The 27765-nt window shown below is 41.0% G+C and overlaps 2 protein-coding genes across 4 annotated transcripts in view; one reads left to right on the top strand and one right to left on the bottom strand.

Moving 5' to 3' along the window:
• The window catches only part of cubn (cubilin (intrinsic factor-cobalamin receptor)), a gene marked incomplete at its 3' end in the record, with an annotated part of 50463 nt that extends 33176 nt beyond the window's left edge, over positions 1–17287 (bottom strand). Inside the window, exons 1-19 of the mRNA XM_084556647.1 lie at positions 16808–17287; positions 16593–16722; positions 10647–10742; positions 9999–10037; positions 9808–9909; positions 9108–9211; positions 7565–7691; positions 7251–7419; positions 6913–7044; positions 5810–5905; positions 5387–5511; positions 4062–4254; positions 3671–3789; positions 3014–3248; positions 2493–2674; positions 2155–2317; positions 1814–2004; positions 957–1113; positions 421–596 (exon numbers count right to left, since the gene is read on the bottom strand). Of these exons, the coding sequence (XP_084412773.1) occupies positions 421–596; positions 957–1113; positions 1814–2004; positions 2155–2317; positions 2493–2674; positions 3014–3248; positions 3671–3789; positions 4062–4254; positions 5387–5511; positions 5810–5905; positions 6913–7044; positions 7251–7419; positions 7565–7691; positions 9108–9211; positions 9808–9909; positions 9999–10037; positions 10647–10742; positions 16593–16722; positions 16808–16926 (2655 nt within the window). The 5' untranslated portion in view covers positions 16927–17287. The remainder of the gene's footprint in view (positions 1–420; positions 597–956; positions 1114–1813; positions 2005–2154; positions 2318–2492; positions 2675–3013; positions 3249–3670; positions 3790–4061; positions 4255–5386; positions 5512–5809; positions 5906–6912; positions 7045–7250; positions 7420–7564; positions 7692–9107; positions 9212–9807; positions 9910–9998; positions 10038–10646; positions 10743–16592; positions 16723–16807) is intronic.
• Positions 17288–19748: 2461 nt separating this feature from the next.
• On the top strand, positions 19749–27756 carry ppox (protoporphyrinogen oxidase; the record flags this gene model as incomplete). Of its 3 annotated transcripts, none has more annotated exons than XM_084556279.1 (13): positions 19749–19851; positions 21068–21154; positions 21977–22111; positions 22213–22328; positions 23154–23286; positions 24068–24212; positions 24844–25037; positions 25390–25450; positions 26236–26354; positions 26582–26695; positions 27188–27337; positions 27489–27531; positions 27620–27756. In XM_084556279.1, the coding sequence occupies exons 2-13, from the start codon at positions 21071–21073 to the stop codon at positions 27754–27756; spliced, it is 1431 nt and encodes a 476-aa protein (XP_084412405.1). In that variant the 5' UTR covers positions 19749–19851; positions 21068–21070. The 3 variants fall into 3 exon arrangements, with proteins under 3 accessions (XP_084412405.1, XP_084412407.1, XP_084412406.1); XM_084556281.1 differs by having other exon boundaries at positions 19795–19851; positions 20972–21154; XM_084556280.1 differs by lacking the exon at positions 19749–19851 and having other exon boundaries at positions 20798–21154.
• Positions 27757–27765: the final 9 nt, after the last annotated feature.

Raw genomic sequence — 27765 nt, 5'->3', positions numbered from 1 at the left:
TCAGCCCCAGTGGCGCACCCGACACGTACAAAACCACCTGCATTGACCGTTGAAGTCCCAAACACCACCACAGCTTTTTGTAGCGAGGATCATGCAACATCCTTGCCACATAGATGAACTGCTACTCAGCCAGCATCCTCTTGCACAAGCTGAGTTTTGCCACAGGCATTCAGAAAAAAAACAAAACTATTTAGAACGATCACCATGAAAGGCAAAAGAAGAAGAGGCATCTGTTCATTAGTGGTGAAAGAAGCCACATGGAGCAATGTTATTTTAGCTCCTTAATAATGACCAATTGCTCCATAAGTTTTATTTCACTGTTGCAAACTGTTGTTGTGTGTTTGGATCTGGATTTATATCATGTTTCTGAATTTTATATTTATAGTAATATAAATAATTTGAATGTGTGAAATAATTTACCTCAACAAAGTCAAAACGACAGGTGCCTCCTTCGATGTCAAATGACAGGAAGTTCAGGGTGACCACATAGCCCTCTGGCTGGTTAATGACCCACTCGCAGACTTTGTTATGGGGATAGGCGTCGGGGTGATAAGGAGAGCTAAACTGCCCAGTCCCAGATAAAACACCTCCACAAGCTGGAAAGAGAGAAAGAGAGGCAGAGACACACAGACAGAGGGGTTAGAGGAGGACGTCTCACAGACACGAGGAATAGTTCCATCATCTCAAAAACAAGAAAGTGTCTCCTACACAAAATATAGAAGTATATTGTGGTTTTAACCAGCATCACATCTTTATTTTTTCTGTAAAGACAGAAGATGGACTGCATGCTCTTAAGAGTTACTGTGTTAATTCATCACCTATTTGTATCTGGTACTGGTACATACTCCACAGAAATGATGCATTTCACTCACGTTACTCTTCCAGGTTGTAGCTCCTCTCTCTCACCAAGTTAATGCAACACACAAACATATGATATACGTAAATATAAATCTTACCAACAGTGTAGACGGCCCTGAAACCAGCTCGAGACGCTGAGCTGTCAGACTTGAAGCGTAGCCACAGACGGTTGGAGGATGAGAGAATAGGAGCTGGAAGGGTGCTTCCACAGTACTTTCCTATGAGTGGATCCGTCTCCGTACTCCCATCACGAACCTAGAAGGAGGACAGAACAAGAGGACAGCGAAGTGGGAATGAACGAGTGTTAATGAATTACACACACAAAAACTATAACAATCCCACAATCTAAAGTCAAGACACTTCGGTTCAGACCTGGAGCTACGTGTTCCCAAACAACGCACCAACTAAAAACAGTCCGTGTTTCCAGTCACTGCGCATCAGTCTTTGGAGAACGGCTTCACATCTGAGGTTTTCTGACAGGAACTGCTTCCTTCTATTGGCTTAAAGTCACGACTATGACTGGCCCACATTTTTCCTGAACTTATTTAACAATTCTTTTGTGGAACGACTTCTGTGTGTTTTTGCTGCATGACCCAGTTTCTCTTCAGATTCAGCTCATGGACAGACGCCCTGACATTTTCCTCTGGTATAATTCAGAAGTCATTGGTCCGTCAATGCTGGCAAACTGTCTTGATCCAGATGCAGCAAAACAGGCCTAAACAAGGACATTACCACTCGGATGTTTTATGGCTGGGATGCAGCGTTGTTTCAAACAGCTCCTGTGTTCAGTTTTTTCTGCAATTTCCCCATAGCGGGACAAATAAAGGGTTTTCTTATTCATCTCCAGACATGATTCATTTAAAGCAAATATCTCTGCACTGGGCCTCGTTTGAAGCAAATTCTAACAATATAACCTGATCACCTTGTTTGTTGGTGAATCACAAACATGTCCTACCTCCACATAGTCAAAATTGCAGCTGCTGTGACTCTCCAGATTCATGTCAGTGAAGTTGAGGACCACTTTCTCACCCACTGGCAACCTGATCAAATAGATGCACTGGCGGTTATGGGGATAGGCGTTGGGCCAGTTGGGGGAAATGAGGACGCCCTCACTCTCAGTGAATGTGCCACCACAACCAGGGTCACCTACGACAAAACACACGTAAGGTTAAAACAGTTTTCATACCTGTGAAACTCATTATATAAAACAAGTCATGTGGACTATATATATATACACACTTCTATATATTTTGCATTGTGCATATATTCCCATACGTGGCATAATCAGTTTCTTACTTGGTGATGTTGTGTAAGTAATATGGAAGCCTCTGTCAGATACGCTGAAGTCTGAGTGGAAGTGGATCCATGCAGCTGGGCCAGTGGTCCGCAAGGGCGGTGGGGAGGCAGTACTGCAGTATTTCCCCAGAACCGGGTCTTCACCTAGAAGACCGTCCCGGATCTACAACATTTGGCCATGTAAGATAACAGAGCATAAGTTGTGAGGGAGTTTTAATGATTTAATGAGAGAATATGGTTGAAACAGCATTGCATGAGAAGTTTTAAGTCAACCCACACAATCAATCATGTCTCTTTTAGTTGCAACAAACAATACTGGGATAAACGGCATTCCCCACCTCCAGGAAGTCAAAGTTGCAGTCCTCGTGATGTTCCAGGCTTAGAGTACCAAATGCAAAGGTAATGAGAAGGCCAGGCTGCACTGTGACTGTCCAATAGCAGTCCCGACTTGGTGGGTAGTTTCCAGGGTAACCAGGTGAGTTAATGCTGCCATAGGGAGCCGTTAGTTCGCCACCACACACTGGGAGAGAGATTTAAAGACAAAATGGATCAATATTTTGTCCTTAATGCGCCATGTCTGCCTAACACAGACGGTAGACAATTTTATTGAAGTGGTCTACACAACTGTGGGCACTGTGGGACCTCATATACATACAGTAGGTGTGTACCTGCATATCCAATGAGCTAAGTTTGCCACAGACAAACTCTAATCTGGTTCTAGACACATCTCAAGGAATATTATTGAAAACAGGTTGCATCTGATCACAGTCCGGACAGCAACACAAAATGAGGTCTGAATTGTTTTCAGATGTATATAGTGTAAGCAGATTTGGGCCATCTATTTTTAAGAATGCCCTACCTGGGTCCTGAGACTCCCACACAACTGTGAAGCCTCTTCCATTGACAGACTGGTCAGAGCGAAACCAAAAATAAAGGGAATTATGGGAGCTGTAGAGTTCTGGTGGGTTATTTTGGCCGCAGTATTTGCCGATCATGTAAGCGGAGGCGGTGTCCCCGTCGTGAATCTGAAGGAAGTCGAAGTTGCAGTTGGCGCTGTCCTCCAGGTGAAAGAAGGGAAAGGTGATTTTCAGGATCTGAAGAAGAGAGAAAATACAAAATAAAGGATAAATGTAATAACAAATCGGTCTCACTCCCTGGGTTCCTCTATCACACTCTATCTACACATTCCTCCCCCCTCATCCATCCCGTCCAACCCCTCTCATCCCACCATCCTTTCCCTTCTCGCCCTGTCTACCAATAAACTTCTTTGCATGAATTAAGAAGTGGTTTTTGTTAGTGAAAAAGTAATTAAGTATTAAGACCAAACCAGCCCTAAAAAGCCAATGTCATCTGCTAAACAGGAGCACAAGTCTCTAGTGGGTTGATATTGTTACTCCACTGACTGCAGCTAAAAACAGTTAAATGTGGTATTTGTAATAGAGAGAACCTCTTCCATATGCTACCTGAACAGGAAAAGGAAAACTCTCTTTCCTGAGCAACAGAGAAATAAACTGACCTTATTGTGGACCGTTCGAATCACCCACACACAGCTGACCATGTGATCGTATTCATCATGACCTGGGGTGTTGGGATAGCTGAAGGAACCAGCGGGGCCAGACAGGGAGCCCCCACACACTGAAACACACATTGATACATTTGCACTTAAATACTTTTTTATTTGAGACTATTTAAGTATAAAAAATATATAAGCATACAAAATTTTGAATAACAGATTACAGGAACTGTATATATTTAGCATAGTCCCTTTTCTTTTTGCTCCCTGAGTCTCAGCACAGTCAATCAACTCCCTCCTTTCTTCCAATTATTCCACCCCCATTCACTCTATCCCTCCCCACTTCTTCCTCTCATTCTCTTAGCTCCTCCTTGTTGTCTTGTCTTGCCAGTACCTTGCTGTGGGGTCTGGCAGAGGGGGCCAGTCCACTGGGCCGTGCAAGTACACGTAAATCCGTTCACGCCGTCAGTGCAGTTTCCTCCATTTTGACAGGGGTTGCTGGAGCATTCGTCGATATTCTGGTCACAGTTGACTCCTTGCCAGCCGGAGTTACAGTTGCAGATGTAGCCAAGAGATGAGGTGGTGTCCTGTGATAATAGTTGTGCACTAGTCAGAAATTTATGAATTTGTTGTGACAAAGAGATTTGAGTCTGGTTTCTGTGCTTATGGGTGCTTTCACACCTAGTTTATTAATCCAAAACAATAAGTGTCTCCTCTCCAGGGTGGTTTGTTTTGGCTGGTGTGAGCACAGCAATGTCAACCAAGCTGAAACTGGTTAAAAAGGGTGTATTCAGCCCGTTTCGTTTTGTAAGCAGCGAGAATGGATTTAATCATATTGTACATTATTAAGGCTGTAGCACGTCGCAAGTCCGTTCGTGCTCATGCTCTTTCTTGTTTTATTGTTTTTAGCTTCGCCAGGGGCACAAATACCACCACACTGAACTTAAAAAACAATTCAAGATGGAAGGTTTGTCTATTATATACAGTCTTTGGGATAGAGCTATGCATCCACAAACAGCTCACATTTATATACCGTATTTTTCGGACTATAAGTCACACTTTTTTTCATGGTTTGGCTGGCCCTGCGACTTGTACTCAGGTGCGACTTATATATTAAAATATATAATTTCACGTGTTCGTTATTTTCACACTGACAGCCGCGAGAGGGCACTCTAGGCTTGTGTGCCAGTATCTGCTACTCCTTTCACTCCTGCGTAATAGCGGCGGTGTGCCGTCTTCCTCCGAAGTTCGCAGAGTTGCTTAGAAGTGACACAGAGGATGAAGAATTCAATGGATTTAGTGATTTGGAGTGAGATCGAGAGTTTGGTAAACTTGTTATGTTATGTTGTTTATGCTATAGTTATCTGAATAGCTGTTAACATACCAGACACCTATTCAGCCCGTTGTTCTATTGTTAGTACTATAACTTGCCTTTCAAGATGAAATGTGTTCTTGGTCTCCGATTTTATCAAATAAATTTCCCCCAAAAATGCGACTTATAGTCCAGTGCGACTTATATATGTTTTTTTCTTCTTCATTATGCATTTTTTAGCTGGTGCGACTTATACTCCGGAGCGACTTATAGTCCGGAAAATACGGTAGTTAATGTCTCAACGATGTTTAAATAACGCATTAATCCATAATTGGTGCTCTAGCGAGTTGTCCTGGTAGGAGGACGGCACGCAATCTTGGGACTGATTCAGAATAAGAGTCACTGACCACACACTGTCCATTGACACAGGGGTTGTTGGTCTCACAGATGTTGCTGACTTGGGTACATCCATTTGGTCCATAACCATTGCCTATGTAGCCTTCTGGGCAGGTGCATACAGGGAGGCTTGAGCCTGGTTGAAGTGGGAGGTAAGCAGGAAAAAAATAAATAAATAAATTACATGGTCATGTCTCATGTCGCATATTATGTCAACTTAATGTAAAAGTTTTTTATTTTGTTACATAATACTTTTATTTCAGTACTATTCAGGTGCAAAACATCTAAGTTTATCAGATTTTTGTTATTGATTATGAAAGACAAAAGAAACCATCAATATCTTCAGTCAGTTTAACTGGAAACAATATTCCTTATGCACTTGGTAAAGACAAAACTTATTAAGCAATAATATCATCAGCATATGTTAGTTTTACCTGCGCTGGAGGAGCAAGTAGCTAATGGATGACAGCCTCCATTGTTGGAAGCGCAGATATTGATTTGTGTGCATGTTCTCCCATCGCCCTCGTAACCTGCAACAAATACAAGAGTCTGTGAAATCAGAAGTCTGGACAACTAACGAGGATTTGGAGTCAGCAAGGTTTAGCCTTTTGCAACACTTTTTACCAGGGTACACTGTCATTGTTAACTGATGATGATTGGCTAAGAATTTGTAGGACGTTGTCCACTAGCTCTAGCTCAGATCTGTGGAGGGAATTCACCAGGAAAAACATTCTAAGATTCTTTATAACTCCCAGAATCAAAAGTTTACAGACCAATAACCCAGCTCAAGGACGTTGTTAGAGAGGGTGTGGTAATGCGTCAGCTGGCCACTTTCACATATTCTGGGAATGACCCATAATTTCATCTTATTGGGAAGACGCTGTACCAGCAATTGAGTCAATAATCAATTTGCAGCCTGATCTCAGTTTCAGTGTTATATATTTAGATTGAAATAAATAAACAAGACAGACTGGATAGGAATGGTTGAAGAGATTCACAACATGGAAAGGTTAACATTTTCCCTGAGATACAATACTCAAAAAGGTGACCAACATTGGGAGAAATGGAGGGACTTACCACTGAATGTATATTCTGTGTGGGAAGATTAGTATTTTTTATTTTATTTTTCTGCACTTGGACACTGAAATTTCATTCTGGGTAATGAGCTCCTTTCTTTGTATAAATATACATTTATTTCATGTTCATTTATTATGTTTGTTAGGGGTTTTTTTCCCCGGTGACCTTGTGGTCTGCACGGAGGTATTTTGTGTTACTCTGGACTTAAATGGAGAACTATGGTTGCCTAAAAGCCCCTAGACCCGATCCGTCAGCCTGATTTCTGTCAGCCCTTTGATTTGAACAAAGCCTGCCATTGTGTTTCACTGTACATGACCCTGTCTGATGTACTTGTTCTGTGTGTATATTTATATGTTTATGTTTTGTTTTGTGTTACACTGAAAAACTCAATAAAAAGAAATCATGCAGAAGGCATGGAACTGTAGCTATATTTTTAACTGTCGCCCCCCTACCCTCATACCTGGAGGACATGATCCACAGTGGAAGGAACCCATGGTATTCAGACACTGCACCACTGGAGTGGTGGAGCAGCCACCATTGTTGGTCAAACATTCATCCACATCCTGACAGCTGTAGCCATTGCCCTGCCAACCTGAGAAATAACAGAAGAAGTCATCTTTAGAAAGAATCTCCACTTCCTCTATTTCTATACAGTATGTGTACTACAGCGTTCTCACTGTAAAATATTAAAGTTCAAAAACTCTGATCATTCTGCAGAGTGATGAGACCTGGCTTTCTTGTATCAGTATCACAAAAACGAAACAAACCAAGTGCGAGTTATGTTCTATCACATCTTACCTGCAGGACAAGATCCACAGTAGAAGGAACCCTGGGTGTTGTGGCAGGTAACAGGGGGGTTGGTTGAACAAGGTTTGTTCGGTTGGTTACACTCATTAACATCGGTCACACATGCTGGGTTCCCATCTGAAGCCTCCCAGCCGCTCTCACAAATGCACTGGTATTTTGGCTGTTGGAAAATAGTCACAGAGCGAAAACTCAACATGAGGCAAACACATCCTCTCTATAATTAAAACTTGTGTGTTTTTGCAGCTGAAATTATTTGTCCATGCACAGGTGTTCTGAGCAGGCACTGAGGGCAGGTGACAAGTTACCTGTCCAGCTGTAACCCGGTCTGCATCAATACATAAACCATGTACACACAGGTCCTGTCCTGCATTCCTGCAGTCATCGTAACGCACCGTACAGAGAGTCCCAGACCATTCAGGAGAACAGGTGCAACTGCAAACAGACAGACGTCAGACGTCAGGAAAAATAACACAAGTGTCCTCTAGGTGTCGCACTTACTGCACTGCCCTCAGCGTTCGTAAAAGCTATACCTGGGGTTGAAAGTAGGAAGTAACTTCAGAATGAGCACATTACACACCTATACTAATCACTGGTCAGTCCAATAAGTAATAACGTGTCAGAGGGTGGGATATACAGTATTAGGTGGCAAGTGAACATTGTGCATGTGGAAAGTTTTGGTTTCCAACTCTGACCAAGAGTCAAATTGTGATGGCTAGACGATTGGGTCAGCGTATCTCCAAAACTGCAGCTTTTAAGGAGTATTAAGGAGTATTTTAAGAGGCTTATACCTATAAAAAGTGATCCAAGGGAGAAAAAGCAGTGAATCAGCAACATGGTCAAGGTTCATTAATGCACGTGGGGAGCAAAGACAGACGAGCTACTGTAGCTCAAACTCAGAAAAGCTTGATGCTGGTTCTGATAGCTGTCAGGACACGCAGTGTGTATTGCAGTTTGTTGCATATGGGGTCAGGGTAGAACCAGGGTGTCCACGCTAACCATTGACCGTTGCTGGAAATGCATGCCCCAGACAGGTGAGCATGGACAGGTCAGAGCTGCTTTGGTGACAAAAAGGGGGACACAATATTATACTAACAGGTGTATATTCAAAAAGAAAGTCGGGTGCTGGGGTCCTCTATCACATGCTAGAATGACGAAATGCTGAAAGAATCGATGGAGCTATGTGGGAGATGAAGGCAATCAGAACACATAATCAGACTATCAAAACCGGAAGAGTGGCTCAGGAAAACCAATCGAGATCTCTGTCAAGAGTTCAGTCCTAGGAATCACCCATACACGGGAGTGGGAAGTTTTTAAGAATGTGTCATCATCCAATGAGGCAATTGCCTAAAACGTATGTTAAAAAGTATGCTGGCTGCAAAAACCACACAGCACATGAGCAAAATAACCGTAGTGAATCAGGTTCATATTCATGCTCTGGGGATGTTTTTCTGACTACAGCTTTAGTCAATGTGAAGGGAATCAACTATCAGTCAGTTTGGGAACATAAATTTCTGACACCACAAATAAAAATTACGCAGAAAAAAGTTTTAAAAAAAATAACTCAGATAAGACAAGAACTACACTGGATGAAACAAGACATTGCCAAGAATAAGGAAAGAGCCAAGAGAAGCGCTAAGAAAAACGGTTATTCCTTGTTGTAGTCATGTTTTTAGCTTTATCTTGTGGGAGATGAGTAAGAACAATAGGTTAATCAATCTCTTTGGTAAAAACTGAAACAAGATAATGTGTAGACACAGCTAAACCGAACACCTAAACATTTTTAGCCTTTTCCAAAAAAAAACACACAAGAGTGAGCAGTGAGTGAGAAGCGAGCTGCTTAAAACTTACGTGAAAGATCCGGGGGTGTTGACGCAGGTTGCTCCGTTTTGACAACCCTGCACGTTGCCCGCAAGCACCTGACATTCGTTCACGTCTGTTGCACAGTTAGCGCCCTGACACCAGTGCAAATACACACACACACATATATACAATGCAAGACAAAACAAAATGGGAGAAACACACACATCTGGTTCAGAATACGCTAAGATACACATTCACTGTCTTTTTTTTTTCTTGTGCTCTTAGTTACAGATTTGTATTTTGTGTTTCAGTATTTTTATGTACAGCATAACACTGATTAAACACTGATTATCTTGTGTTAGCTGTTGGACAGGCCCGTGTGGTCTCATCCAACAGATGAGCTACTGTAGCTCTAATTGCAAAGTTAATGCTGGTATTGCCACATACATTTTTGGTTCCTTGCTTACTTCTTTGTCAAAATATTTTAACTGCTGCTAATATTTTCCCACATTCCTGCCTAGTACATATCATTTAAGTCTACTGTACATTATGCAAACCTCCTCTTCCCCATTTTCACCACATCCTGGCTGTCTCATCTCCTATCTCAATCTCACTTCTGCTTCTGAATTTGCACAGCAATATTATTTGGTTCCTGGAGCTCTGGACAAATTCTAACAAGTGGATTCAATAAATATTTGGTGTAATAATCTGTAGTAACTACGCCCAATACAAACAGTGCTATACTCACAGTCCAGGTGCTGGGACACACACAGTAATATGAGTTCAGAAGGTTGAGACATGTTCCTCCATTGTGACAGGGATTACTGTGGCAAGCCGCAGTCTGGACTGTCTGGAGGAGGAAAAGAGGAGAGAATCAGCACATATATGCTACAGCCTTCAGTTTGAGCTACGACAACAAACAGCTGTTTCACGTCTTACCGTCTCCAAAGCAGATACTTTGCTCTCGAGTGCCGTCACCTGGAAAATATGAATGTCAGATATGTTTTATGATACTTCTACTGTACTCAGGATTTCTAATGTTAAGGATTGGTCTTGCGTTGTATCACAAATAACTCACAATACCGCCGTTATTATCTGAAACAAAGCCAAAGCAAAGGCAACTGGACTTGTTTGAGTTCTCTTGAAGACATTTTCCAACACATCTAAGTGGCGTCAAGTGACTGGTGTGGGTTTTAGGTTTTTGTTTGGAACATCTGTGGCTGTTGCCCACCTGAAACTCACATGACTAGGGTCTGGTAGCGACCCATTACTCACTGGCAACAAGAGGGCGCTTTTCAGATTAGCCTGGGTGTTTAAAGTGAGATGTTAAAAACCTAACCTAAGCCAAGGGGATGGGATAAAAAGGCTCCAAGAAAACTCCAATGTGTCCAAATGCCTTTGTTTTAACTTTGCTTTAGATATATACCATGAGCCAGATGACTGGGAACCTTCAGGTACATCAATGTTATTGTTAAAATGTGATTTATACCTTTTAATTTAACCGAGTCGTTTTAAATTAAATTACAAATTAAAATAATTGACTTTACATCTAATATTTCCATCAGACAGGAACCAGATTTGTCCTACCTTGGTGTCAAGCTGGTTTAGCTTGTTGGTGACATCAGAGGGAATGCCTCCTCCGTGAGACTTAATGTAATCGATGTCATCTTTGTTGGATTTAATCTGAAACAGTCCATATACTGTACAGTCATTTTAACATTCAAATGTAAGAAAAAAAGAAAACATTTTAAAACAGAAAGCTAGTTACTGCATGGAAGACATCATACTATACTGTAATTTATTTCTAGATGGTAAAACGTTCACCTGCCGCCTTAAAAACACAAAGAAAACCTGTTTGAACTCAAAAAGCTAAGTTATAGCTAATGATCATTTCTTGTTTCAACTTGATACCGAGTTAAAACTTAGTAGGTTACGTTATCCATTTAAGAAAAATTATTTTATCTTGTCAAATTAACTCACATTTCCAAGTTAAGCTAATTTTCACTACATTTCTATCAATTATTTTAAGTTGAGAACATGTTTCTAAATAGTTTCTACTTAGATTTCTCACCTTGATCACCAATGTCAAGGTTTTAAGTTGATCTAAACTTCAGATACATACAACCCACAACTTGTTTGTTCAAAATTGTTAACATTTATTTTAAAATACACTGAAACAAGTCAGTTAAAAACAGTCTGTATTCAGCTTTGATAACATTTGGTCCTACATTATTTTTCAGGGGAAGCAACATGCAACACACATATACAACAGAGTAACCATGTCAGAGGTGGACAGTCACAAGCCTGTAAACACCATCTCAACAGTTTGTCCCTAAGTCCATGTGTCCTTGCTGAACACTGGATTTTATCTTCATGATGACCCTCTGCAGGAACTGGAAGGAGAATTCATATTATGAATGTATTCCAGATTAAAGCAGTAAATGGTGACCCTTAACACTTTAAACCCAGTGGGTACATTTGAGGTTTTGAAGAACAACAGTTAGTGATGGCCAGTCGAGGCTTTGTTGAAGCCTCGACACGTGGTTCAAAAAAAGGTTCATTACTCGAAGCTTCAATGACACAGTGCTCTATTAGGACATCTAGTGGACAATAAAATGTAGTGCAATGGAGACGTGTCATACTGGTTCATGCTTGTATGGTACTTGATTTGCCATGCACATTCCTATTCGACTACATTACATGGATATGTGGTTTAAAGTTTATTATAATAAAATTATATATATATAACAATAAAATAAATAATAAAGAACAAATGGGAATCAAACCCTTGTTTTGCTAACGAAAGACCGGTGTTTTCACAGTGTACCACGAACCTCATCAGTGAAGCGCCATTGTCAGTGGACCATTTTGATTACGTCACTACTACACTCTATGAACCTTTGCTAACTTACACTAATGTTTATGTTTCAGCGCTTACGTCAGCTATTTTCATTTGCTCTTGGTATCATGGTTTAGTAGTGTTAGAGAATATTTGTACTGAATGCAACACTGTCAAATCAAATCTCTCTTGACTCAGTCATTATTTGCTTCGAAGACTCATCTCTCCCGAAGAGCCGAGACAACCAAACCAGTGACAGGGTTTCTGAATGAAGCAGTGAAATGGTTCATACGTCACACAACACGTGATTTGTCCGAACCAAAACTATACACGCACTTATGACTATATGTCTATAAAAAAAATAAAAAAATGAAAAAATGGGAATCGAACCCTTGCTTCGTTAACGAAAGGGCAGTGATTTCACAGTGTACCACTAACCCTATTAGTGCTGCTCTGTTGTCGTTGGACCATTTTGATTACGTCACTACTACACTCTATGAACCTTCGCTAATTTGCACTAATGTTTATGTTTCAGCGCTTACATCAACTATTTTCTTTTGCTCTTGGTGTCATGGGTTTAGTAGTGTTAGAGAATAGTTGTACTGAATGCAACAGTGTCAAACCAAATCTCTCTTGACTCATTATTTGTTCATCTCATCTCTCCCAAAGAGCCGAGACAACCAAACCAGTGACAGGGTTTCTGAATGAAGCAGTGAAATGGTTCATACGTCACAAAACACGTGATTTGTCCCAACCAAAACTATACACATACTTCTGACTATATATCTGTATCTTATCTGTATCTCTCTCTCTCTGTCTTATCTATATATAACGCTATTTATGACTATCTATGTAACTATGTCTATCTATCAATCTAGTGTTATCATGTAATTCATCTATTTCTCTCGGAATCTTACGATCTATCTCCACAATATACGCAACTAACTCCAACTACAGCAACAAACCAACCTATTATGCAAAGAAACATTCAAATGAGCATCACTAAATAAGGATAGGATATCCGAGATATCCCTGAACACGCTCGATCCCACCAGGTGATTCACATGACAAACCGAAGCCCTCAGTGATTCGTTTGCCGCTGAAGCATTCGAAGCACTTGAACTGCTTCGAACGTCACTCAAGTGCTTCAAACGTCACTAGTCACGTGACCGAACCACGCCTCGGCACAGTGGTTCGATACAATTGCTTCATGAGCTACGGCGCATGTGTCGGAGCCTCGGGTGTCAGACGGCCATCACTAACAACAGTCTCCTCTACGACCATGTCCACACTGAAGATTTCTAGAGGCAAAGCATCATGAAGAACACATTCATGTCCAATCAGAAGTCCAACACATATTCCCTTCCTGAGGACATCCAGGGTATCACCATGAACCTAAAACAAAGACAGATTTAGTCCTATTTTACACCATGTGTAAATCTAATAACATGCTATATAGTTTGTTACGATACAGCTTTGGAGAGAGAAAAGTCTAAACTAAAAAACCGACCAGATGACTTTATGATCTCTAAAAAAAGAAGCACGGACGATCAAGTAGGGCCGCTGTCCTCCTGTTCTGATTTGTGTCCTTCATCTCATATCAAGACTAGAGTGAGTACTGGTCAATTTCTATCTGTTTAAAGTGCGCAGTAAACTCTGACGGCCTGAAATCAGCCAATATTATCAGCGGCATTCATTTCTCCTCGGGAGTTTCCTGCCAACATGGCAGTGTCAACAAAAAAAGTCACGTGACGCTCTATAGCCTTGACTGCGTAGCTAACTAGCTAACTTTAACCGCTAGCTAACTCTCACCGCTAGCTAACTCTCACTGCTAGCTTAACTCACCTCCTCGTTGACCTGTTTCTTCTACGACCCCAGCTTGGTGTTAATCCGCTTGGCAGGTGCACTGAGTCCGCTTCAACGGTTTCTGAGATTCAATTTGTAGTCCGGTGCATCCATCCGCCGCTGGAAATAGTCCTCAGCTATTTTCACTCAAAGTACCGATATTTTTGCTGACGCTGTAATACCGTGATATATTTTCCTCTTCTGTAGAGCCTTGTTTTAAATTTACCAACTATTAATAGTAATTTTTTTGTCTAATTCAAAAATGCGAAAATTTCCCGGTATTTTTTCTCCACCACCCCTCCCCCATCGCTTTAAATGAACATTGACTACGCAGACAAAACTCACAAGTTTTGAAAACGTGTTAAATTGAGCTCAAATTTAAAAACTTTTCGTGGTAATTGTAGTTAAAGAGAGGAAATACGTTGACACAACTTAATGGAGACGTTATGTTTTAACATTGCACCATTATTGCACCATTTGTGTTGCACTGAATTTGGACGGTTTACTTCCCAATGTCAACAAAACTGTTTATTCGATTTAAGAAATACCTTATTTAATACCTTAGTTATATAGTTTAAACGGGTAATTTGCATGTTCACATTTGTATTTATCCCACTACGGGGAAGCTTTCAGGGGCCTCACCAGAATGGCTGATTATTCGGGACTACACCACAAAGTATTATTTTGTGTCATTTAGCATGTTGATATTTGTTATAATTCTTATATTTGGAATTCTCTATATATAGTAGCTTCCCTACATGTTATATAATCTTGTGAATATTGTGTTTACAGTGTATGCATGCTAATATGCCTCTGTGAAAAACCTGGGTTCTGCCCAAGGCTTCTACTTCACAAATTATCCATTACCTCATATAATCCAAAAATGTTGTTACACTAATACAATATTTATTTCATATTATGAGATATATGTCAAATATTATTATACGATTAATAAACTATTACCACATCTCAAATTACCAGCGTTCTTTCTTTCTTATTTGACTCTCTTTCATTCATTTTTTTAAAGACTTAATATGCACTCACGTGACACAGCGCACCACACAGTACATTAACCTCCTATGTTTTGCAGATGACAGGTACTTATTGTTTTGTCCCTGTTTTGCATTTGTTGTTTGTGTGCAACAAAAAAATGAACAGTTTACTTTTGCACTACACAATGAACAAATTGATCTTTGGAATTCCCATAGTCCCAACACTGCTCAAGTATTAACCGTATTAAAGTATTTCCTTATGCACATTTTCCTTTTCTTGTACATTTTAATCATTAGCCTGAAACAAGCCTAAGTTTTTTGAAGTTATTTGACCAGGGTGGACTCGAAAAAGTTTACAAATCTGATAAACCAATGTGGAGTTGTGCTACACATACTGACAATTCAAATGCACTATTGTTCGTTTATCTCTTCTCCATATCAACGGGGAAGTAGGAATGACCTCAGTGAACCTGACCCCTAATCTTTGTTCTTGCTGTGTCTGCTTCCTAACTTGTTAAATATTCATAGTTTTATATGGGTGCCATACATAAGCCAGTAGCATTTTATTGCTTGCTTGTATATGTGTTGTTCTAGGTGTTTTGTTGCACAATAAACTTTGAAACAATCAAGATTAACACTATCTATAAAACCTAGCATGATTACTTTTTCAATCTTATGAATACAAATATTTTGTCACATCCAAATTAGTCAATACTATACAATAAAATCAATTGTATTGCCACTTATACGCACAAAGTGGGGGGAATCATTATTTGATACACGTTTTTTAAGCTTGCCCACTTTTTATGATATTGTTTTATGGTTTTGACCGAGAGAGATATAATCAATAAACAATCCTGAAAAAGACACATTATACAGGTTATAAAAGGATTTACATTTGATTGATTGAAATAAGTATTTGATACCCTACCAACCATCAAGAATTCTGGGTACCACAGACTGGTCATGTGCCTCTGAGGCACACAAATTTGTCCTGTCACTTTTAGAAAATGCTCCTAATCTCAACTAGTTATGCGTAAAAGAAAGCTGTCTACAGAATCAGTGTCTTCCTTTCCAACCTCTCCACCACCATTGGCAAAACCAAAGAGCTGCCCAAGGACATCAGGGACAAGATTGTTGACCTGCACAAGGCTGGAATGGGCTACAAGAGTGTCAGCAAGAAGACAGCTGTTGGTGAGATTATTTGAAAATGGAAGAAATACAAAATGCACATCATCTTGAGCTCCATACAAGATCTCACCATGTAGGGTAAGGATGATCGTGAGAAAGGTGAGGGATCAGACTAGAACCTCACAGGAGAAGCTTGTTAATGATCTCAAGGCAGCTGGGACCCCGGTCACCAACAAAACCATAAGTAACACGCTGCACCGAAATGGACTGAAATCCTGCAGCGCCCGAAAGGTCCCCCTAGATACAGACAAGTTCGCTAATGAACATCTGAATGATTTAGAGAAAGACCAGTAGAAGGCGATGTGGTCAGATGACTACCAAAATTCTTTGGAGAAAGAGAAACGCTGACTATGACCCCAAGAATAGAAAAACATTATGCTTTGGAGCTGTTTCTCTGCTAAGGGTATTGAGTGGACAATGAACAGGGCCGTGTACCGTAAAATCTTGGATGACAACCTCCTTCCCTCAGCCAGTATACTGAAGATGGGTTGTGGATAGGTCTTCCAGCATGACAATGAGCCAAAACATGCAGCCAAGGCATTTAAGGAGTGTCACTGAAATGTCCACTGTATGAGCAACTGGCTTGAGCTTGATCTTACAAATAACTGTTTATTCCTTCACACTAAATGTGTCAGTGTAACAGCAACAGAAAAAATCTAAGCTTACCTGACTCAGAAGTTGTGTGAGGTCCTCATCACCCACTTTAACCTTGCCTGACGCTGCGGGCTGGAAGCGGATATCTTTATTCTCACCAGTCGTGAAGACAAGGTGACCACCCTCTGACAGCATACGAGGCCTGCAAAGTTAACAGAACAACATGTGAGCAGAGTAAATGTAGAGCCCGTCATGAGGATCTCCGATCCCTTCAAACCCCAACTCACTGTTCATCGCTGCTCTTGCTTTGCCGCTGGGCTGCATCCTGTGGTTCTCCTCCTAGAAGTCCCACCAGAAGCAAAATCACTGTGAAGAGCTTCCATGACGGCTGCAGTGTCCCAGCCATAGAAAAGAAACGTGTGGCTGAAACACTCCAAAACAGCGTTAATGGGTTTCTTTTCCGTTGTACCGCACTCTAATGCTGGTACTCCTAAGACTTTGACCAAAGCACATCTACTATGGTTCTGTATTATGGTTGATTATGGCTTAACTGCAGTTTGTTACTGAGTAAGGATGTCACTCACATGATTGTAGGCGATGAGTAACCTGCTGCTTCATGTGATTTGTGGCTGTATAGGAGCTTAGTGGATGCCACAAAAGAATTAAAACTGCATATAAATATTTAATTTAAAATAGCTTTAATGCATCGTCATGTATTTACGGAGGGTTTTATTTTCTTAATGGCAGTAGCAAATATTATTAACTCTAAATTAACAGGAAAATTGTGAAACTTTTGTGCAAGAAAGTGTGCAGATATTACACAGGGCACCACCCAGGAGTGTAGTCAGTCTCAGTTATTCTCCTTATGGTAAAGGTGACCAATACTAATGGTTTACTAATAGCAGTAATATTGAAATTCACAATCAATAACACGGTAGCAAAGCAACACTGAGAAAATGGTTAATGGTTAATAGTTAATGATTTAATACGCGTTTCTGGGAGTATGTGGGTAATTTGTGCAGTTGGTCTGAGGAGAGGAGTTAAAGCACCAGAGAGAAGACAGTGAAACCTTACAGTTATGAGGAAACACAATAATCCATTTTATCACACAGAGACACAGTCAACAACCTGGCCACTGGGGGTCAGATACAGGAATTTGTTAGCTTTGCATGTGACAGCTTACTAGACTTCTGCAGCAAATCGACAGCAATAACTCTGCCCTGGTGTGATAAAAAACATAAAACGCTGCTGCAAGCAAAAATATTTTGAGCAAGCATCTTCTGTAGCAACGCATGGACCTGCAGACCGTTAACGACACAATAAAAAACCACCAGGGCAGCACACTTTGACCCAACTCTGTCCAGTTGAAACCTGAACAATGGTCACGTTTGAGGGCTCAAGCAATAATATTCTTGTTTGCTGACTCTCAGCAATACGCAAAAAAACGCTGAGTTCAGAAGAGTTTATTGAAATAAACACTAACAAGCCCCAGGACAAGTCTTCTGTTTATTACAATGATACACTGTTGGCTATTAGTCAGTACTTCTAACAGATTGCTGTAACTCCCCACACTGTGACCGGCTTCCAGTATCAAGACAGTGAGTCGTGTCGTGGGAGACAAGATAGTACAGTCCAAAAAATTCACTACAAAGTAGGACAAAAAGAACAGGCTGCTGCTCTGAGTCAAACTGAAACACACACCATACACTGATCAGGCACAACATTATGAAACTTTTGGAACTGGCATTCATTCGTGTGGATGTTACTTAAACATGTAGCACCCACCTAGATCAGACCAGGCACCCCCACCCATAGCAGTGACACTCCTTGATGTATCTGTGGGATGATCCACAGAGTCCCCTCTCCTCAGCCCATAGGACACAAAGACCCCCACTAACAACATTGGACAACCCATGTCCATTCTCTGACGAGTCACAACTGTTTTGGAGGCACAAGGGAGACCTACACAATATTAGGAAGGTGGTCATAATGTTATGCCTGATTGGTGAATATCTCCTTCCACTGGGGCTTACTAGACCCCCAATAATCAATCAGTGTAAGTGGGAGCAAAAAAAACAAAAAAAAACAAACAAACAAAAAAAAACAGTATGTTTGCTGGAAAAGTTCCCACACTACCCCAAGAGACACTTTCTTTGTCATCTATGGGCATTCATGGTTTAATCTTGCATTAATTTACACATGGTTCAAGTGTGGATTTTGTCATTCAAGAACATTTAACATTCAGTTGTACATATCTGTGTGGTGCAAAAGTGTGTCAACCCTTGCTTTCAGTGTCTGGTGTGACCTCCTTGTGCAGCAATAATAGCGTTTTACAATTCTGGTAACTGCTGATCTGTCGAGTTTTAGCTCATGAGGCATGAGAACAGAGAACTTCAAGTTCCTACAAGTAAAAATGAAGCTAAGTCAAGACATCTATGCAGTATTGATTGTATGTAATGTACACTATAATATAAAAACAGTTTAGGTTGGGAGGAGAGCTACCTGGAACAGGAAAGAACCAACCATCGTCACACTTCTGAGAATCATTCATACGGGTCTTTATTACGCATCATATAAAATACATCCAACACTAAAGTGTTGCAGTGTGCACACTTCAGAAACAGCTGATCGTGTACCAAGTACAGAAGTCATCTCTTTCAGTCATTGAGAAAGATTAAGCATTGTGATATTTTTTTCTATCCTCTCAAATAAGACATATTTCAATTTTGTTTGTTTGTTTTTCTGTTTAAGCTCTTCCTCCACACTCGAACACAGCGGGTGCGCCATAGTACGCCATAATGAAAGGAAAAGGTGGCTTGGCACAGTTTATTGTTTGTTATGACTGGTGATAGGCAACCAAAAGAAAAAAACATCATCACACTTTAGGCAGAATCAGTCATACGGGGCTTTATTACATGTTATACAAAATAGGCAACCACCCAACAGGAAAGGGTGTACACGGCAACAGAAATTGAGGAAGATTTTGTTATTTTTTTATTATCCGGCCTCTTGAATAATAAGTCAACAGACAGAGCACGGATTTACATTATAATTTTATATATATATATATATAAAAAGTCAAATTTAGATGAAATCTTGTAGACTTGTTTCGGGTTTTTTTCTTTTCTGTTTAATCTGACGCTGCTCCACACCTACACCCATCTTCCTGTTGGTGGCGGTAATGCGCCTTTAAGCTTCCCAACCGCCATTAGAAATAAACCAACGAAGAAGAAGGATACGCATTACGAAAAGGAAAAATCATATAAGACGCCAAACGGGCAGACGGACGGAACACACATTCTTATGAAGCCTTGCTGCGCCATATTTAAAGGTAAATATGAATTAAAACTATGAGGCTGTCGGTTCACGTATCAGCGCGCGCATGGAGTTATATAGCTTAACTGTAGTTTGGTGTGTAGAAGTCTGCTTGCTGCTGAGAAGCTGCTGCCTGTGTCCTCCTGTCAGAGACTACAGCGTCTGCGTCCTAAGAAGTTGTAGTCTCACCTGTAACTCTGCCCTTTGACCTTTTTACGCACACCTGAACTGTTCGTGGACCGCGACATTGTGTAGCATTGCTTGTGTAGCATTGCAGGCTAGCACGTTTTCAGGTCGACTGGTGAACTCTGGTTAATTGTATGATTGAAGAAGTGGTTTATTGTCACTTCCACAATATGTTAAAAAAAAAAAAGAAGTGTTAAATAGTTTCACTATACTACATATATGATGACAAGACACACTCAGTAATTTACTGTAACTGTAACAACTGCTGCAGTACTCTATCTACTACACTACGACACATTACAACACATTACATATCAAACAGAAAATATACAAGTTGAACTTTTAACTACACAGTGAACACTGTTACTGATATATTAATAAGTACAAAAGCTGTCTGTACAGTGAATGAATACTTCTACTCACAGGTACAACTGTAAATTCAATTAAATTTGAAGTATATAGCGTCAATAACAATACAAATAGCCTCAAGATGCTTTACCATATCTGGCCTGAAACCCCCAGAGAAAGCCTGAAGGCGACGGTGGCAAGGAAAATCTGCCTTTTAATGGGCAGAAACCTTGAGCAGAACCCAGCTCATATGGAGGAACCCCATCTGCCTAAGGCCAGCCGGGTACAGACAGAAAAGAGAGACGTTTCCTTTTAAAACAATAGTGAGGAAATGTCTCTGTATAAGAATGTGGAAGTTCAGGTAGTGTGTGTTTGTGACGTACAGTCCAATAGAGATTAATGTGGCATCAGGAGAGGACGTCCCAGGTCCGGGTGAGGACCTCAGGTTAAACACATTCGACACGTATAATATGTCCTTATTTTGTGTTTTACGCATAATAATACAGAGCAAAGCCGTAAAGACGGACGGTTGGGTAGACGACTTGCTGGCTGACAGGAGGAGACTGATAAACTAACTGTTTTCCCCGTATCATTATCAACAGGCTTTATTTAGCAGACACACCCTGCCACAGCACATCTGCTACGTGTTCAACTCTTAATGTACTGATTCAGTGTTTGTTGTTGTCGGATTTGATTAGCCAATGAAAACGATTGCAGTCCTCGGTGGAGGTATCGGGGGTCTGGCTGCATCTTACTACCTGTGCAAGAGCCCCCAGGTTACTAAGGTAACACACACACACACACACACACATACACACACATATGTTTGTATTGTATTGCTATCTCTGTGAGGACATCCATTGACATAATGTATTCCCTAGACCCTTACCCTAATCCTAACTATAACCTAATTGTAACCTTTACTCTAAAACCAAGTCTTAGCCGAAACGGCCTTGTAAAGAAGTGAGGACCAGCCAAAAACTTAATTCAGTTGTATTTATATAGCGTTAATAACAAGACAAATTGTCGCAAGATGCTTTACAAAACCCAGAGACTGAGACCCAGCTGGAGACCATCAGAGCCAGCACTAAGGGGACGGTGGCAATGAGCTCAATATAAATGTCGTTCAAATGTGAACTTTTAATTTCACAAAAATGGTAGCCTGCGCAGAGTTTACTCAGGTTTATGCTTGACTCAGCAATTACACAACAAAACAGGGAAGATTAGATGTCAATAGACATTGAAATGCTTTCATTTCTCTAATCTCTTTCATTTAAAAAACTAGAGAAGCTGAGTGCTGCACTCTAGTGGAGAGGGAAAAGTTTAAAACGCCATAGTAACAGGAAGAGGATGGCATCACACAACAAAAATAAACTACGATAAGATCCTTTATTTATCCCACAGTGGGAACATTTTCACACAAAGTTTTTACAACTAGGCATACGTACAGAATATTAAAACATTTTAAAAGGTATTTCTGTTGTAAAGTTTAGTTTAATTTGTCTAACATTCTGTAAATTTTATTTTGGCTTTTCTTCATGGGCTTATCTTTTATTTACGGACCAGCTGTCTGCGTGTTTTTTCAATTATTAAATCAATCCAAACAGATAATTGTTCTGGAGTCCAGCAGTCGTTTTGGAGGCTGGCTGTGGTCCACCAGGAGGTCAGATGGAGCAGTGTTTGAACATGGACCCAGGAGTATCCGACCTGCTGGGGCAGTGGGACGCAACACACTCAATATGGTGAGTCCTATCCACCTAGTGAAGATTTAGTCAGGGTGGTGTAAAGGGTTTTATCATGGTGTTTTTGGTGGATTTGATGTTAATATTTGATGTTTTTACAGGTGGAAGACCTGGGTCTCGGGGAGGACATTCTGCCCGTCACCTACAGTCACATTGCAGCCAAGAACAGATATCTATATGTGAATGGACAGCTCCACAAGATGCCATCAGGAATAAGGTACAGTAGAATAATTTATATTTGGTTAGCTGGAAATAAATGTCGCTTTCTTTTGTTACCAAAACATATTTGTTATAGTTATTGGCTTAGAGTGCAGACTCTTTTTATGCACTGTCACCTTTTTTCAGTGGTTCAAGTGTAATTGGACAAAAGTACCTAATTCTAAATCACATATTCATGATTAAAACTTTGCAGCGAGTCCTCTGGGCCATTGTCTGTCTGTACAGTGAAGAGCTATTCTGTCTCTGCTTTTGGTTGAACGTAAGGAGATCATATAGCCCGGTACCGGGTCCGGGAGAGCGCTACAATGATTACTGCGTATCAAAAGTTATTGAAAAAGTGGCACCTGTGTGCATGGGATTATTGTTAGCATAGTGTTATCCTCTTACAAATAGGAAAAAAAATAGGCGAGGGTAGAAATTTCACATTTCTCCTTTCATTTATTGCAATTTACTCAACTATAGTAACAGACACAACATTTCTGACACTGGGAATACATTCCCTGAGGTCCAGATGTTCCCAGACTAGAAGGAAATGCATATGAACCATGTAATTGTGTCACAATTCTTCATTTACTTTGGGTATGTATTTTTAGGCGATTTTCTTAAAATATGGCCTGGGCTTAACAGGTTAATTCAGGTAATCATATAATGAAACAGATCTTTTGGTAAAGATAAACATTATTGACTCTTGATGATTTATTACAAAGGGACAGTTTGCAAAAGCTCTGAGGGAATTCTCACATTATGAGAATGATATGTGTATGCCATTAATTACTGATGTATAAGTTTCCATTTCTTTCTGTACATCATATCTTTCTTTCAGTGGACTTTTGAAGACAGTCCCGCCCTTTTCTCGTCCACTCCTGTTGAACTTTGCTGCTGAAATACTGGTGAAAAAAGGCAAGGAGGAGGACGAGTCCATCCATTCATTTGTTTCTAGGAGAATAGGAAAAGAGGTGAGGAGAAATTTCTTTAACTAAATACATCAACATTAAAACCACTGACAGGAGAGGTCAACAGTGTTCTGCTGGGAAACGTTTGGACCTGGCATTCATTCATGTGGATGTTACTTAGATATGTAGCACCCACCTAGACCAGACCAGGCCCCCCCCCCACCCCATAGCAATGACACTGCTTGATGGCAGCAGCCATCCCCAGCAGGATGCAGCCTGACACAGACACACACACAAAAATGCTTTAGGAACAACTAAAAAAACAAAAACATGAAGAACAGCACAAGGTGTTGACCTGGCCTCCAAATTCACTAGATCCCAAACTGATCAAGTATCTGTGGGATGATGCACACAAGCCCCTTCCCTGTTCATTATCTGATGAGTCACAACTGTTTAGGAGGCACAAGGGAGACCTACACAATATTAGGAAGGTGGTCATAATGTTATGCCTGATCGGTGTACATCCAGTGCATACAAGACTATGGTCAGTGTCATTAAATCATTGCTAGTTTCATTTAATTCTTATTTGCTTCACAATAAATTCTGTTGAACTGTGACTCTTTGACATAAACTATAGTTTCACTCTTTTCATCTCCAAATAACTGACGGTGGGTTTAATCCCCATCACCTACAAAGGAGTCAGTAAAAATATGTTCTTTCTTGTCTGAGCTGGTCATGTGAATGTTGGTTTTAGGCTTTAAATAAATGAGGCAGGATTGCAACTGTAAATACCAGGTTGTTTGCTATTCTTTACTCGTATTTTCTTCTTCTCCTGTGTGTGTAGGTGGCAGACATAGCTGTGGACAGCTTGTGTCGTGGCGTGTTCGCAGGCGACTGCAGGAAGTTAAGTGTGCGCTCTTGTTTTCCTCTTCTCTACAACGCGGAGCAGCGCAGAGGTTCCTTGATTCTGGGAATGCTGCTGGGCTCAGGTACGCACCGACAGTTGCTGTAAAGTTAATACTTCTGTTTCAGATGTGCGGTGGTTTGTCAGCCCGGTTCCAGACCTCTGTGTAGGAGAACATTTTACCGTGTTTTTGCTGTTTGACTAAATATGTCTGTCTGAAAGCGTGCGCCCTCTACACACACTTTATTATAAGTTGTGGCATATACCCAGTTTGAGTTTGGTACATCCGATAATTGATAATGGGTCGTTAGTGCACCGTTCATTGAAAAAGGGGACAGGGTCAAACAGTCTCTCCCAACCACAGCTAAGTATTTAGTTGTGAACAGACACTAGTCATGTGATGAGCTACACCCAATGATGTTCCTCTTTAAACCCCAACTCTCCACCAATCCTTTAAAAACCGAAGAAGCTACTGGGATGAATTGTCTTCAAGAAACTCTACTCTAAGTCCATTTGACTTTCTTTAGCATTTTTGGACATACCATGACCTGGATGACTGAGAACCTTCACAGACATTTGAGATTGGAATAGAGGCAAAAGGACAACCCCAATCACTATGTCTCTGTGACATCAGTGCAACGAAAAACTGTTAATTCACATTGTCTGTAATCTCCGTGTCAGGACTAGACTCACGTCGTGTGCTTGTAAATCTACAGATCCGACTCCTGTGATCTCCCCCGGCCCTCTGGCTGAGAGATCCGTTAAAGAGTCGTGGGCGATGTGGTCCCTGAGGAGCGGAGTGGGATCCCTCCCAGAATGCATCACCGAGTACCTGCAACAGAGCGGGAAAGTGGAGCTTCACAGAGACGCAGACGTTAAGCAGATTAATCCTTCGGCGTCTGGGTGGAAGGTTAGTGAAGAAGCAATAAGAGTATGTGAACATGAATAGAGTGAAGATGCAGATGGATTAGCTTCGTCTTCCTTCCCTCTTTTCTGCAGAACGTTGTTATAACTGTTGTAATTAAGAATTAACTGTCTCAGACACACCATTGGATGGATTGTTATCAAATTCTCTGTGCATTCATACGGGCAAACTAACAACAGTTTAATGGGTACAATAGTTAGTGAGAAAGTAGCTGAAATAAACTCTACATCTGTGATATGTCAGCATTTTTAAGTAGAAACAGAAACATCCTGGACACTTCAGTTATCATAATGTTATTCAGCAGCTTTCAAAATAATTTGTGTAACTGTGTGCCTAGATCCATTTGGAGGATGGAGTCATATCGGCTGACCACATCATCTCTGCAGTTCCAGCTAAAGGCAAGTGTTAATTACTGAAATATTGGAAGTCTTGAATGAAGGCCCCCCCCCCCCCAGTTTCTCTAGCTGCTGCATGTTTAGGGACAAAGTTAAAATGTTCCCAGTATTTAAATGTACATGTATACTTCATGGGTGGCTCAGTGGAGTGGTGGTTAACACTGATGACAGCTGGGATAGGCTCCAGCCCCCTCGCGACCCTTCACAGGACAAGCAGTTACAGAAGATGAATGCCAAACTGATGCTAGTTTATCAATGAACCGCCCACACTTCTTCCAGACTCACTGGCATTTTTGTTTAATTAGTACTACATTATGCTCTACGTCCACCAGTTACAAAGAAATGTTGGATTATATACTGCACATGATTTTTTTTTTCTTTTACAACTCTCACGGTCCCATGGGACAGCTTTACGGAGCGGTTGGCATGGCAACTGGTAGTCACCATTATGTCACATGCCTGTTTCTATAGCGTTAAATAACTTAAACAAAACTTATCCAAAAAATTGACACTTGAACATGCATCAGTATTATATTAACAATCTAAAATGACAGAAACCATACTTTTTTGACGTGTATTTTAGTGTTTTAGTTTCGGCCCAAGTCCCATTCACTAACATGGAGGGGGTGGAGCTCATCACCTATACTGCAGCCAGCCACCAGGGGGAGCTCTACTTGCTTTGGCTTCACTTTAGAGGAGCTGTCCCGTCCATATTTATACAGTCTATGCTCAAAGCTAAAACACAGAAAAAACTGATTAAAAAAGATTTTACCTTCCCTTCTTCACAGTCCTTTCTTCAGTCCTGCCCCCCTCCTGTCAACCTCTTATCCAGCAGCTGCAGGACATCCCGACTGTAACCGTTGCAGTGGTAAATCTGGAGTATGACGGTGTCACCCTGCCTGTAACGGTGAGGACTTTGTTACAACACACACAAAAACAAAAATGATAAGTGTGCACATTTCACTCACTTACCTGTGGTACAAGCACATTATTGTCCTATTCACAAGCAAATCGCCGCTGAAGCATAAGCGGTAGCGGCACACCTTGACCCAGAGACTCAAGGGACACAGTCAAATATAATATTGTGGCTCTGATAAGCAACTCGTAAATTGTTGAGCGTTTGTGTGTTGCCAGGGTTTCGGCCACCTTGTTCCATCGTCAGAGGATCGGGGTGTACTAGGAGTGGTCTATGACTCTGTTAACTTCCCTCAGCACAACAGACCAGATGGACAGACCGCTAGACTGACGGTACGCTCTCTCTCTCTCTTTTACACACACACACACACTCTTTAAGAAAAGTATTTTAATCAGGACATACTTCCTTCCCTGAGATCAGTAAGTATTTTGTGATTGGACTAAATTGTGACGTCAAGGTAGAGGGTAAGGTTGGGCGTAGCATGGGGAAACCTCAGGGTCTAGACACTGGTGGTAGGGATGATGAGAAGAGGAGAAAGCTGGAGATCTGGAGTGGATGAGGAGTGGTCTCTGCTGAGCTTAAACTGGGCCCTGTAGGGCAACAGGAGGCCAAGACCAAGACATGTTTAAGAATGTGGTCCATAAGGCCTTATGGTAACAGCAGGGCGTACATTTCCTCATGATTTATGTCGAAACTGCAGTATTTCAATAAAAGTAACTGCAATTCCTAATTTGTCCACTAGAAACGTGCAGTGACATTGTAATCCAGTGCACACATTTCCTGTCAGTTTCTGTCTGATTTATGGTCACGTCCATGTCCCCCAGGTGATGATGGGTGGGGCCTGGTTCCAAGAAGCATTTGGATCCCCAGAAGCAGTAACAGAGGAGAGTCTTTTAGCAAGAGCCACTGAGGCCGTCCAATCCCACCTGGGAGTCACTGCAGCACCCAGATGGAGTCAAGTGTCTGTTCTCAAGGTGTGGCAGCTTGTCGTAATAGTTTTGTTCCAAACCAGTTACCAATTTGTGTAGCTTAATATTAGAATTTGTGACTTTTCTATAATTTATTTCACCTCTCTCATCCATATTGATGTAATAATGGTGAAACCTTTCATGTTTTTCTCATCAGGATTGTATACCTCAATATTATCTAGGACACTTTCGGCGAGTAGGTCAGTACCGACTTTGCACTAAATCTAAAAATATACATTCCCAGGGTGTAAGGAAAAGCCGTTTTAAGATGTTTGTGTACTTTTTCAGAATCAATGCGCGGCTTTATAAAGAAGAAGAATCTGCCGCTGTCTCTGATTGGTTCCTCCTACGATGGCGTGTCGGTGAATGATGTCATCTTTAGTGGACGGACGGCTGCAAAGGAGCTGACGGGAGATGGAATTTGACGGAGCGTC

Source organism: Chelon labrosus (genome assembly GCF_963514085.1).
Source record: "Chelon labrosus genome assembly, chromosome: 12".
NCBI lineage: Eukaryota > Metazoa > Chordata > Actinopteri > Mugiliformes > Mugilidae > Chelon > Chelon labrosus.
The sequence above is the reverse complement of the archived record's forward strand: the minus strand, read 5'-3'. Positions and strand labels throughout refer to the sequence as shown.